The sequence below is a fragment of the Lutra lutra genome, chromosome 17 (genome assembly GCF_902655055.1).
Source record: "Lutra lutra chromosome 17, mLutLut1.2, whole genome shotgun sequence".
Lineage (NCBI taxonomy): Eukaryota > Metazoa > Chordata > Mammalia > Carnivora > Mustelidae > Lutra > Lutra lutra.
In genome coordinates this window covers 1,210,689-1,224,493 of record NC_062294.1, presented here as the reverse complement: position 1 = coordinate 1,224,493, position 13,805 = coordinate 1,210,689, and the positions used below count along the sequence as shown (strand labels likewise).

The following is a 13,805-nucleotide window of genomic DNA, read 5'->3' as shown; positions in this document are numbered from 1 at the left end:
GATTCCACACTGAGACCTCTGCAGGCTGTGTAAGGACAGGCCTGATCCGGCCTCAGAGTCTTGGCCACGTCCCCACCCCGCCCTCCTCTCTGAGGGCTTTGTCCTCCTTGGGCCTGGGGTGCGGGTCAGCCTGGGGGGACTTGGCAAAGGTTGGAGACGCTCTCCAGGCAGGGAGATAATGTCCACGGGGAGTGAGGGACCAGCGCCAGGGAAGCCAGTGGCCTTTGAGGCTCTGGCCGAGGAGCTGAGGGAGGAAGGAGCCTCATCTGCTAGTCCCTGCAGCTTTATCTCCGGCAGAATTAAATCCTTGATTAACCCTTATCTCCCCAGCAGGCGCTATCTGCAAGTCGGCGCCGAGTGTCCAGACACACCGTACACGATGATTGATTTCTTAAAGATACGCGCTCCTTTCCGATACTTCATTTATTGTCTAAATATTTTTGCTAACATTTCAGCGAGCCCCTTATCGAGCTCAGCTGATGGGTCCCAGTTCTCTCCCCCGTGCACCTCCCAGCCCAGATCGTCCTACCAGCCGCCAGGCAGTGTGTCGTAGCTGTTTGGAGAGGGGCTCCGGCAGTGGGGCGGCCCTTCCTCGCTGACTTCCTTAGCCCCGGAGCTACTTGCCGATGGGAGCAGGACGGGGGTGGCTCCCCTCACTGTCCCCCCGACCCCACACACACATGAGACTTTGGGGTGGGAACCCCAGAAGTACACAGAGCGAGTGCACAGAGCCTAGCAGGGGTCAGGTCCAGAATAAGTCATCCACCAGCTTGCTCTGTGACCTTGGGCAGGTCCCTCCCTGGTCGAGCTGTGGCTTCCACTTCCCAGGGTTCGGAAATCCAGCCAACTCCGAAATTTGTAGTCATGTACCCCAATAATGTTCAGAATAGTTGGGTGGATGGATGGGTCGATGGATGGACAGATAAACGGACGGATGGACAGACAGGTGGAGGAAGGGATGGATGGATGGATGGATGGATGAACGGACAGGTGGATGGACGAATGGAGAGATGGGTGGGTGGATGGATGGATGGACAGATGGACAGGTGGATGAAAAGATGGATGAATGGACAGATGAGTGGATGGGGGGATAGATGGATGGATAGGTGGATGGAGGGACAGACGGACAGATGGACGGGTGGATGGATGGGTGGAAAAATTAATGAGCAAAGGAGCAAATGAATGAATGAGCAAACTCTCATACTGAGTCTGGCCCACAGTGGCTTGACCCATCTGTCTGTCCAGTAGTCCCCCCAGGGCTTACCCACTGTAGCCATGAGGCCACCGTGACATCACTGAGAGCTGGCAGCAGGGGTCGTGGATGCAGGGGGGCGGCAGGTCCACTGGGGAGAAGGCCCTTCCAGAGAGGTTCGAACGAGCCCGGCTGGGCCGTGCCACGCCACATCCTCACGCAGGGATCAGCACAGAGGGCCCTCGGGTGGGCCTCGCCCATCCAGCAGCTGGAGATGGTAGCGGCGCCGGGGCCCTAGGGGCCCCACCGGCTCTGAGCAGCCCTCGTGCAGGAAGCCCTGAGGCTGGGCACTGGGGGGCACTGCCCAGCAGAGTCCAGCCTCCTCGCAGGACCTCTGCCTCTCTGCTCCAGTCAGGACATGTGTGGCTAGACTCAGGATGCTGGGTAAGCCAGGAGGACGTCACCTGGACTGTCCCCAGTTTAATCCCATCTGCTAAGACCTTTTTCCAAATAAGGCCGCGTCCACAGCTCCGGGTAGACCTGTCCTTGGGGGCACGTCCAGCCTGCTCCACGGAGCTGGCAAGCGGCAGAGCTGGGGTCCAGCCCGGGTAGGCCCCTGTCATCCACAGGGCAGTGCCTGAGGAGACAGACGGTCAGGCTTGGCCGGAGCGCCAGGGCGGCAAGGAGGGCAGTGCGGGGTGCTCTGAGGCAGACGGCCTGCCGCTGGCTTTCTGGGTCCCTGACTCCCTCCCCCCACGCCTCAGCCTCTCTGCCTGCAGCTGGAGGAGAGGGTCTGGGAGAGGCTGTGGGCGCAAAGGGTTGACTCAGACTGGCCTCCTGGAGGCCCAGGAGGAGGAACCGCCTGGTCTCAGGGACCATGGGACACCCCCCGCTGCACGGGGAAGACCTGAGCTGAGCGGTGGGTGGGAGAGGTCTCTCCTGCGGCCAGGACCGCCATGGGCACCAGACCCGCCCTCACAGCTGGCTCCATCCCTGAGCCCAAGGGCCACCCGAGGAAGAGGGCTGGCAGCCACAAGGAGCTGTCCACACGGCCCCCGCCCCACCCCACCCCATCACACCGCGTGCTCATCTCAGCCTGTGTCTCCAGCATGTTCTGCTTCCAGCCTTCATTTGTGGTTTCTCGTCAGCCTGGGAGATCGGAACGGCATGTTCTGCTCCTGGTGCCCCCACACCAGGCACACACACCAGGTTCTGGGGGACTGTTCGACCAGAGAACAGGTGGATAGATGGGGGCGGGAAGGGACGGGCAGGTGGGTAGAGGGGTGAGTGGATGGACAGTGGGAGGGAGGGACGGAGGGATGGATCGATATGTGGGTAGGTGGACGGACAGATGGACGGATAGGTGGGTGGTGGAGGGGTGAATGGAGGGTAGATGGAGGGAGGGAAGCATGGATGAGTAGATGGATGGTAGATGGAAGGAAGGAAGCCAAGACCACGCAGACCCCATTTCTAGTCCCACGCACACAGCCACGGCCTGCGGCCCCGGGCATCACACAACTCTGTGCACTTCAGTCCTCACCTGTGAAATAGTAGGTTCTCCGCAGAGCCTGGGGGAGAGGAGGAGCCAAGGACAGAAAGGCTGTTGTCTCTGGGAGGGCCAGCAGGGCCCCATCAGAGCCCAGACCGGGCCTGCCCCAGCCCTGACCTCCCATGAGCGTGCCCCACAGTGGCCTGGGGGAGGCCTGGGCAGTCCCACTGGCCTTCTGCAGGGCACTGTGGCTCGCCGGGCTGGGCCACCCCCTTCCCCCACCTGAATGGAGCTCCTGCCTCCCTTTCCCCCGTGATGCTGCTTTATGAGGTGGCCAGCAAGGTTTGGGAGCAGCCCCGATAAAGTCACAGAGGATGGGGCAGAGATAGAGTTTCCGATGGTTATCGGCAGACACAGAGTCCAGACACTGACCTCCTTGTTGGGGGAAACAAGGAGTGATCTCAGCCGCACTGGGGAACTTTGAGTGGCCGTGCATTAGCTCGGGGGCTGGGTGGGGCAGTCCTGGGACCAGGAGGAACAGGCGTGACCCCACAGGGCTGCAGACTGGGCGGGCAAGGGGGCGTCTTCCTGAATCCGGACACAGCCTGTCCAGGGTGAGCGGGACCCGGATGGGACCCGGGAGGCGCCTTGGAGGGAAGGTGGCGGCAGCACAGGCCAGGCAGGGGAGTGACAGCCCCTCCCAGCCATGCACCCCATATCCCTGCCCACGGGCAGGGCAGCGCAGCGTCAGCCGGAAAGAGGGCCTGCCTCGGCCCAGCGCCTTCGGCCGCCAGAGAAAGGGGCTTCTGTTACCGGGCTGCTCGGAACGGGGGGTGGGGGGAGGAGAGAAGACCCAACAGCGGGGCTGCCGCGTTAGATCCTCCCCAGGGTGGCGGCCGCGCAGACCCAGGACGCGAGTGCAGAGAGGCCAGGGAAGGTGGTGTCCCCAGGCCGCCCCCGTTCAGGCGGGGGGCCCCCGGCATCGAGAGGTCACGGGCCGAGTCAGGCAGCCCCAGATGCCCCGGCCCATTCCAGCCCCAGCCCCATCCTCCCAGCCCACCCGCCGCCCCGACAGGCAGGGACCCCGCCGCCGCCTTCGCTCGGGCGGGCCGCGGAGCCGGGCGGTGCAGCGTCAGCAGTCCGGCGTTTTCATCATGCTGGGAGCACACAGCCCGCGCCAGTGATAAGCATTAACCCTACCGGGAGGCTGTCAGTCTCAGTTTGAGGGTTAGAAATATTGGAACGAATAATTAGATTTCATATCGTTACCACAGCGCCAATCGGAGAATCAGGCAGATTAATTTTTTTCACCCTCCTCTGCTCATTAATATTCATTAGAGTCTCAGGAGGCCCGGCCCCGCCCTGCTGCAAGCTGCTGGCCCAGTCAGTGCAGCCGGGACGTGGGGGCCGCCGGTCACCCACCGCAGTGGCAGCCCCACCCAGCCGCTCCCCCGCCCCCCTCGGTGGCCCCTCTGAGCCGGTGGGACCCCCAGCTGGCGTCCTGCTCCGCGGCTGTGGGTCCCCCACTGTCCACGAAAAGCAGGGTGTTGCCTGCGGCCAGCCCAGAGCCACTCTGTGACGGAGATGCTCTCCCCGGGGTTGGCCTGTGGCCACTGCGGACCGCAGCCTTCTGGGCCCAAATGTGCAGCCCTTGTCTGCTGTGTCCTGCTGGTCGCAAGGGGGGGCGGGGGCTCCTATCTTCCGTGCTGGGTGCGCACAGGTGGGAACGGCTGGAAAGGAGGGTGTCGCACAGATCGGTGCTTCCTGGTGCCCTGGCAGGGCTGAGAAGCAGCCTTGACCACCCAGCCCCACTGCCAGGAGCCGCTGGCAGGATGATGGCAGGTCTGTGACAAGCACCGGGCTTGGGTCACAGCTCCGAGGAGGGGCACTGCCCCTGTGCAGAGAGGGCAGGCATGGGTGTAGACTGCTTCTGCCTCCATGGCCAGGCCACACCCCACTGGCCACGCTGCCCCAGCCTTGTTGGGAGTTTCCGCAGGAATGCTCGGCTTGGGGGCCCGCGTCTGCCGCATGGTGGGGGGGTGCGGGCAGAATGGACGGGGGTGCCACGCCTGGACTGGACCCCAGAGCCCAGGGAAGTACCTGCGCTTGTGCCTGGCAGGGAGATGGCCCGAATCTGAGGACACTGTCCCACCGTGGGGGTATCCCAGCTGGCGGCTGCGTGGGCCCCTGGGGTGCACAGAGCCACCCAGCCTGGGAGGCAGCGTTTCCAGGTGAGACTGGTTTTCCAGTACACGGTCCCCGTGCACCACTTCCGAATAAAATGCACTTGTTTGCATAAAACAAATGTACCCCAAAGTGGGTGCGTGCTGTGCCTTTGCCCACGGTGCCTGGGGGCGGAGCTTGGGCTCCCCTGTTCAGCGAAGCCAGCCCAGTCCCAGGTCCGGCACTGGGGCAGAGGGCCCGGGTGTGGCAGCAGTCACCCCGACCTCCTAGGGCAAAGCAAGGCCAGGGTTCTGTCCCTCCTGGAGCCTTCCCCAGACCCATGCTGGTCTCCTCACCCCGACGAGGGGCCGGACTGTGGAGTGGGACCGCAGGCAGCTCTCCCTCCCCAGCACCAGGCTCTGTATGCCTCCTCTCCTGCTGGGGTGGCCTGGGTGTCAACAATCAGGGACCCCCCGCCCCCGCTCTGCAGGCCCCGGTAGCAACCTCAGGGGCTGAGCCCAGAGCACTCTTGTCTTTCAGGCTTGTAGACCGAGCCAGGGAGAGGACGTGGCCGGGCGAGTGGTACTGGTGTGAGCCTCGCCCCCGTTTCCCCCTTCTCCCCACCTCCCTTCCCTCTCCTCGAGGTGGGAGAAGGGCTAAGCCCACACATGGAAGGCCGTCTCTGGGAGCCTCAGGGAGGCTGAGCCAGCCTGGGCGTGGGCACCTCAGCTCTGGGCCCAGGAGGATATTCTAGAGTCAGCCGTGTGCCGGCCTCAGGACAGACAGGACAGAGGAGCCCCTCTCCGGGGAGACACCCTCTCCTTAAGGCCCCTCTCGGCCTCAGCTCACGGACCTAGCTCACTTTGGGGGCCAGTGTGGGGGAACCCATGCTCGATCTGGCCCATGCCCCCACAGGCTGCCCTGTTGCTCTCCACAGCCTGCCAGAGCAGGGAGGCAGGGCGAGAGCCCAGATCTGGGTGCGAATCCCCGCTCCGTGGCTGCCTGGGCCGTGGTTTCTAAGCAAGCTCAATGCCCCGGGCGTGGAAGGGGCCGGCTACTGGCTGTGTTGGTGGGAGGCCTTCCTGCCACGGGGGCTCAGCCTCTTCCCTTGGCGCCATGCGGGACCCCTGAGCGGGCTCTTCCCGTGCTCTGTCCTTGATGAGTCCCCTTCCTCTCCCCCAGGGCCCTGCCCGGACGCTGCTGCTGGAGGACGAGCACTGCTGGCTGCGGTTGCTGCCTCAGGCCCTGACCGAGGCTGAAGCCAACACGGAGATCTACAGGAAGGGTTGGTATCATGGTGCTTCCCTCGAGGCCTTCCGGCAGGTGGGGGCCACTCAGCTGACCCTTAAAGGGACAGCAGCCTGCTGGCCCCAGCAGAGTAGGTGAGCTAGGGCCAGGCCTTGGGGCGCCCTGATGGAGGAGGTCAGCCCCAGGGTCTCGGGGGGCTGGCATGCTGCTGCTCTCCCTGGGTCTCTAGCAGACCACCAGGGTCAGCAGAGAATCCCAGGCCCCAGGGGCCGAGTGTCTGCTAGACCATGGTCCTGTGCAGTCTGCTGTGCTCCGGGAAGGGCAGGAGGGCCACATTCAGACCCAGCCAGTGAGGCCTGGGCCACATCCCCTGGCCTTTTCGGGCCTGTTTCTGCCCTTGCCTCCCTGCACCTTCTAGAAGGAGTGGCTCCGGAGGGAGGAGGGGAAGGACACCCCCCCCGACACACACTGTTCAGTTCCGAGAGCTCAGGCCACTCAGATGTGAGGCGGGGGCCTCCTCCCTCCCCAAGGGGATGACGTCAGAAGAGAACAGGGCAGTTTCTGCAGCCACGCCAGGTTCGGCCAACAGCCGGCAGGAGGGTGTGTGCCCTGCGACCACAGGAGGTGACCTCGTTCCCCTGTGGGGGGTTCTGCTTTGCTGGAATGTTTCTGGGGTGGGGGGAGCATGGCCACGTTGCCACCCCACACACGGTGCATTCACGGCGTGCTCCTAGAGGAGACAAGCTCCATCCCGTGGGCAGCTCTCATTTCCAGAGGGAGCCAGAGGCCATCCGGGGCAGGCCAGGGGCACATGCCCAGCCCGGCGGGCCTTACGGGCAGCCCCCTCTCCGGCTCAGTTCCCCCCAGGAGACTCCTTGGCTTGCTGGAGGTGGGAACCTGGCCACACTCCACTTCTCTGTGCCCTGCTGGATGGGGGAGGACCCCAGCCCCCACCCACAAAGGGTGTGTCAACCCGGCCAGGACGCCGGCCAGTTAGTGCTGCGTGGCCTGCCCCTCCCACCCCGGTCAGCAGGGCTCCAGCCCCCGTCTGCCAGGCAGGACAAGGTCCTCACAGAGGACAGGCGTGAGTTTGGGCTGGGAGGTGGGGGGCAGGGCTGCAACTCCGGGTGTGGGGTTCCTGGTGGCCTCAAACCTGAGCCGGCGGTGGGCAGGCGGGTGCCTGGGAGGTTGGCTGGAGCTGCCCCCTGCCGGCCACCATGGGAACGACAGCTCTCAGGGGAGCAGTGGGGAGGGGAGGGCCCGTGGGGCACCGGGCTCTGCTGCCCGTCCCCCAGGCCACCGCTCTCCTGGACACCAGGGCAGCCATGCGGGCGCCCCTCGGGGCCTCCCATGAGGCGGTTGCTCCTTGAGGCAGGATGGTCATTACAGAGACGGGCCTGACCCAGCCATGGGCCTGGTGCTCCACCCCACCAGGGGCCTGGCTCCATCCCCCGCCCACATTCAGAACCCAGGTCTCCAGGAGAGGGCCATGCAGAGGGGCTCGGAACGGGAGGGTGAGCCGCCCGCAGCCCTCCCGTCACCAAGGCTTTCGCCCCCACAGATGAAGCCCTCTGGTGCAGACTCATCAAGCCGGTGCCCGCCGGCGGACAGCTGAGCGTGCTGCTCGTGGCGGCCGAGCCCGGGGGCCCCCCCAGCCACACCGTGAAGAAGCCAGCAGAGCCCGGGGGCCCCGCCCCCGCCGACATCCAGCTCCTGCCGCAGCAGGCCGGCATGGCGTCCATCCTGGCCACAGCAGTCATCAACAGTGAGTACACGACGTGTGCCCCCTAGGCTCCAGGGCTGAGCACTGGGACCTGAGCAGCGGAGGCCATGCTGCAGCCGATGAGTGTGGGGGACAGGGGCAGGCCCCAGGCAGTGGCAGTCCCCACAGGGTCCCCGGGCCCCACCTGCTCTCCCCCTGCCAGCTGGGCAAGGAGCGGGTTACAGGTCCATGGTGGGGTGCAGAGCAGCAGCCTGGCTCCCACCCCGGCAGAGGCCAGGGCCGTGTCCACAAGTGTCACCACACGGCCTGGCATCCCCTGGGGCAGAGCCACCCCATGAGAACACCTGGGTGAGAGACTCGCTCACTCCCTGCAGGGATGCTCAGGGTCGGACCACGGCTGCACACAGAGTAGGGTTTCCTCTGCGCTCCACACACACAAACAAGGGGTCCAGGCTCCAGGGTTGCCCGGCCGGCTCCCCGCACGGCGCAGCTCACAAAGTGGGGGCACGACCAGAGGATGGCAGTGGCCAGCTTTATTCGGAGTGCTTGGGCCTAAGCTAGCAACATGGTTCTACCAGCGTGGTGCCAGGCGAGGGCCCGCATTTCCTCTTGGAGCCTCTCAGGCACTCGGGCAGGGTCCGGTCTCGTGGCCGAGATCCCCGGGCCATGCGGGGTGGCAACTGCAGGGCCGCAGGACGGGAAAGTGACGGAGAAGCCCCACACGAGGCGGGCTTGCAGCACAGGCTGGACGGGGACCTGCCGTGTCTCACACTGAGCACCATGACCCCCACCAAAGGGGAGCCCCGGAGGCGGCACCTGAGGGCAGTGGGGGAGCACGGCGTCCTGGCTGTGGAGACACCCAGGGCAGAGAAAGGACCACGGAGCTGAGTGAGCAGGAGGGAGGGTGTGGAGGGGACGTGGCTCGCGTCGCTCAGACTCGGGCGATGCCCGTGTGCACCTGTGGGCTGGTGGAAATGACGTGGGGGGAGGGACGGGCTGCAGGTGGATATTCACCCCCAGAGCCCTCCAGGGAGAGCACAGGTCCTCTGGGGGGACTGGGCGCAGGGGACCGAGGGGATGCTGAGCAGGTAGAACCTTTGCAGGGGAGGGAGACTGGAAGGGGCTCTCCGGGCCCGGGACGGCCAGCTCACCACGGCCGCCAGGAGCAGAAATGCCCAGGGTGACCCAGCAAGGTCTGTCCAGCCCCCAGCACTGAGCCAGCCTCATCCCCCGGCCCCGTCCTCTGTCCTGGCTGCTCGGAGGGGGCCAAAGGAGTCCGAGGTGCTGGGACAGCTTCCCCCCTTGGGTCTGACGCTTTGGTGTCCACACCTCACCCAGAAACAGCAGGACCGTTGCCATCGCAGGCTACACCCCTTACATACCCTATTCCTTTCCCCCCAGCCCCTGCCTCCGCCTTGAGCACTAGAAAAGCTTCCGTACAGAGTCCACCATACCTGCTTTAAGTCAGACCCAACCTCCCTGGGCCTCCGTCTTCTCACCTGTGCAGTGGGATCATAGTAACATGGGCGTCTGTGCGGGTCGCCCGCACGCACCAGCGGGACTTGGCCCGGGTCAGCCCTGGGGCAGGGGGACCATGACTGTCCTCGCTACACCTCAGGCCTATGTCCAGGGCTTAAGCAGGCATCTGAGGCCCAGCCCCGGCCCTACAGGGACAGAAACAAGCCCACAAGGTGCTTTCGGGTTACAGTTCGAGCTCAGCGCCTCAGCCAACGAACAGAGCTGCCCTGAGGCCCCCAAATCAGAGGAACACAAGAGGGAGGAGAAGGGTCCCCTCTGCTGTAACTGGGGACCTGGGATGCATCTGATGCCGGCATGAGAACCAGGTCCTAAGCTGCACTAGAGCCTGGACACGTCCTAGGGGCCAGAATGAAGCCTCCACCGGCCCTGTCGTCAGCCAAGGGGCGGCGGGCCGTGGAGCAGAGACAGCTTTCCTCACTGCCCTGCTAGAAAGACCCCAAGAACCACCCACGAAAAAAACCTGCACCAGCTGGGAAAACCCCGCACCCCTGCCACCTGAGCTCCTATAAACCAAAAAGTCACAGGCCTCCTATCTGAGATAAACATGCAGAATTAAGCACTTCTGACCCATCGGTAGCTGATGTGAAACCACTGGGGGGAGAGTTGAGAGGGGGAGGGCTCCTCTTCCTCCGCAGCCCCCAGTCTCCCCACTCGAGGCCTCCCAGAGCCACGCTCTGCTCTCGTCCTCTTGCCCACGTGCTTCACGGGTGTCCTGCGCACCTGGCCACTCCGACTGGCTCCCTTGCGCACACGCGGGTATCTCCTCCACAGGGGCCCCGGTCCGTGCCCGCCCTTCTACCCGCTCACAGCACACCAGCACCGGCAGGTACCTGCCTTCCCTCACCAACACGTGGCCACCCCCGCCGAGTCACACGCGCAACATGGCAGCCGTCCAGCCTCCCTCCATCGGGGGTCTGCGGGCACAGCCACACCCCTCCCACTGGCCCCCACAGAGGCTCTGGCATCTTTCTGTGGGGGGGGCTCGCGGTTGGGAGGCAGCATGGGGGCCAGCCTGCGGGGGGGTTACTCAGAGACCCCCATCCATGCGGTCCGATGGCATCCTGGAGAGCGAGAAAAAGAGAACCCGGGTTCTCAAGGGACAGAGCGTGAGCGGCAGTCACCAGGAGGGAGGCCCCCCCGCCCCCCCATTCCTGCATCTCAGTCCTTGGGATGTCAGAGGCCCCACGCGCAAAGCCGTCCGTTTCTGGAGTCTCACTGCCTGGCCTTGAGCTGTGGGCAGCCCTCCCGCTACGGTGCGGGGGCCCCTCAGCCTGCGCCCGCCTCTCCCCCGACAGAAGATGTCTTCCCCTGCAAAGACTGTGGCATCTGGTACCGCAGCGAGAGAAACCTACAAGCCCACCTGCTGTACTACTGTGCCAGCCGCCAGGGCACCGGTGCCGCGGCGGCAACTGCCGACGACAAGCCCAAGGAGACCTACCCCAACGAGCGCGTCTGCCCCTTTCCCCAGTGCCGCAAGAGCTGTCCCAGCGCCAGCTCCCTGGAGATCCACATGCGCAGCCACAGCGGTGAGCCCCTCCCCAGGACCCCCGCTGTCCGCAACAGGGCGTGCGCGCGCCCCCAAGCAATGCATTTCTGCCCCCTCCGGCCCCCAGCTGCCCGCCCTGCCACACACAGGCCTGTGTGGTCCTCCCACCGCACCCCAGTGCTCCCGCAGCACATGGCCCACCTGTGCTCATCAGAAGGGTCAGCTCGGGGCCGGGCCCTTGCCGCAGTCCCAGGAGACAAGGGGCAGAGAAGGCAGAGTTCACACAGACACCCCCCACCCCATGTCACAGGTCCTTGGCCAGCTGGGCTCCAGGAGCCCACCCCTCACTCAGCCCTGTGTTCCAGGAGAACGGCCCTTCATCTGTCTGATCTGCCTGTCGGCCTTTACCACCAAGGCCAACTGTGAGAGGCACCTGAAGGTGCACACAGACACGCTGAGCGGTAGGTGAGGGCCGGGAAGGGGACGGGGGTGGGGGGGCACCCTACCCCAGGGCCCTGATAGCACAGCCTGCCTGCAGGTGTCTGCCACAGCTGTGGCTTCATCTCCACCACAAGGGACATCCTCTACAGCCACCTGGTGACCAACCACATGGTCTGCCAGCCGGGCTCCAAGGCTGAGATCTACTCACCAGGGGCCGGGCACCCCGCTGCCAAGCTCCCCCCAGGTGAGGCCCTGGGCTCCCCATGAGGACTGGGCAGGGATGGGGCTGGTCCTCATGGCCGCCAGGGGTAAATTTCAATCTTGGCCCTCCACCACCTCTGCCCAGTCCAGCTGTCCCCTTCCCGCCCTCCCCATCAGGTCTGGCCCAGGTAGGTCCTGCTCCAGCCCTGAAGTGTGGCCCCTGGGGTCTCCCCGCAGACAGTCTGGCCAGCTTCCAGCAGCCCACGGCCCTGCACGGCCCCCTGGCTTCTGCCGACCTCGGTCTGGCGCCCACCCCATCGCCAGGACTGGACAGGAAGGCCCCGGTGGAGACCACCAATGGAGAGGCCAGAGCCGCCCCCCAGAACGGGGGCAACAGCGAGCCCCCCGCAGCGCCCCGGGCCATCAAGACGGAGGCTGCCACGGAAGAGCCCAAGGCGGAGCCAGGGCCCCCCGCCGCATCGCGGACACCGTCCCCGCCCAGCCCCGCGGCGGCCAGGGTGAAAGCCGAGCTGTCCAGCCCCACGCCGGATTGCAGCCCTGGCCTGGGCGAGCTGGGGCTGGCGGCCGGCACGCTCTTCCTGCCGCAGTTTGCCGCGGCGCCGCCGGCCTCCGAGATCCTGGCCAAGATGTCCGAGCTGGTGCACAGCCGGCTGCAGGCGGGCGCGGGGGCGCAGGCCGGGCTCTTCGCGGGGGCCCCCAAGGGCGCCACGTGCTTCGAGTGTGACATCACCTTCAACAACGTCAACAACTTCTACGTGCACAAGCGCCTCTACTGCTCCGGCCGCCGCGCGCCCGACGACGCGGCCCCCGCGCGCAGGCCCAAGGCGCCCCCGGCCCCCGCCCGCGCGCCCCCCGGCCCCCCGCCCGCAGACGCCGACGCGGGACGTGCGTCGCCACGCTCTGGGACGCGCAAGGACGAGGCGGGCGGCGCGGCCACCCCCGAGGCCGAGCCCGAGGCGGAGGGGGGCAGCCGGGGCAGCCCGAGCCCGGGCAGCGGGGCGGACGAGGACGACGACCCCCGCCGGACGCTGTGCGAGGCCTGCAACATCCACTTCAGCCGGCACGAGACCTACACGGTGCACAAGCGCTACTACTGTGCCTCGCGCCACGACCCGCCGCCGCGCCGGCCCGCGCCCGCCGGGACGCCCGGGACCCCCGCGCCCGCCGCGCCCGCCGCGCCTCCCGTGCGCACGCGCAGGCGCCGCAAGCTGTACGAGCTGCACGCGGCCGGCGCGGCCCCGCCCCCCGCCGCCGGCCCCGCCCCCGAGCCGCCCGCGTCGTCGCCGTCGCCGTCGCCGTCGCCCCGGCCCGGAAGCGGTGGGCTCGACCCCGCCGACGGCCCCATCGACCTGAGCAAGAAGCCGCGGCGGCAGGCGGCCCTGCCCGCGGCCCTGCCCGCGCTGGCCGACTACCACGAGTGCACGGCCTGCCGCGTGAGCTTCCACAGCCTCGAGGCCTACCTGGCGCACAAGAAGTTCTCGTGCCCCGCGGCCCCGCGCCGCCTGCGCGCCGCCCCCGAGGACGTGGCCGTCGTGTGCCCCTACTGCCCGCCCGACGGGCCGGTGCGCGGCGACCTCGTGGAGCACCTCCGCCTGGCGCACGGCCTGCTGCTGGCCCAGCCCCCCGCCAGCGCCCGGACGCCCCCGCCCGCCGCCCCCCGCGACGGCCTCAACGGCCGGGAGCCCCGGGAGCCGGGCCCCGGCGCGCCCGACGGCAGCCCCCGGCCCGGCCCGCCGCCGCCCTCCCCGGGCCCCGACGCGGGGCCGCCGCGCCCAACGACGCCGCCGCCGCCCCGCGCGGACAAGGGCGTGCAGACCCCGGGCAAGGCGGCGCCGGGCGGCCAGCGGTACTGCCGCCTGTGCAACATCCGCTTCAGCAGCCTGTCCACCTTCATCGCGCACAAGAAGTACTACTGCGCCTCGCACGCGGCGGAGCACGGGCCCTGAGCCGCCGCCGCACTACAGCCGGCACCGCGGCGCCTAATAAAGAGGTTCAGCCTGACGAGCGCGGCGGTGCGCGGCCTGGTTCTCTGCGCGCGGGCCCGGGGGCGGGAGACGCACGGGCCATCACCGGGCGCCCGGCCCACCGCCGGGGTCTCGTGCTCAGTGGCCCCAGAGCGGAGCCGGGACGCCACAGCACATCCTGGTGGTCGCAGCCCTGCAGGCCGCTGGGGACCACGCCCTGACCTTCCCCGCCCTCTGCTGCCTTCCAGGGCGCTACCGGAAGCTCGCGGTTGGCCGCCAGATACCGAAGGGAAGGACTTCGGACTGGCCAGCCAGCAGGGGAGGAGGAAGCCCTGTGC

The 13,805-nt window shown here is 67.0% G+C and overlaps 1 protein-coding gene across 4 annotated transcripts in view; it reads left to right on the top strand.

Moving 5' to 3' along the window:
• Positions 1-13,508, top strand: part of ZFPM1 (zinc finger protein, FOG family member 1) — a 64,155-nt gene extending 50,647 nt beyond the window's left edge. For 3 of the 4 annotated variants that reach the window (XM_047711424.1, XM_047711425.1, XM_047711423.1), the window contains 6 exons: positions 6,027-6,129; positions 7,654-7,857; positions 10,650-10,880; positions 11,206-11,301; positions 11,379-11,525; positions 11,660-13,508. In XM_047711424.1, coding sequence (XP_047567380.1) covers positions 6,027-6,129; positions 7,654-7,857; positions 10,650-10,880; positions 11,206-11,301; positions 11,379-11,525; positions 11,660-13,449 — 2,571 coding nt within the window. In that variant the 3' untranslated portion in view covers positions 13,450-13,508. The remainder of the gene's footprint in view (positions 1-6,026; positions 6,130-7,653; positions 7,858-10,649; positions 10,881-11,205; positions 11,302-11,378; positions 11,526-11,659) is intronic. The other variant, XM_047711422.1, reaches the window with a different exon arrangement.
• Positions 13,509-13,805: the final 297 nt, after the last annotated feature.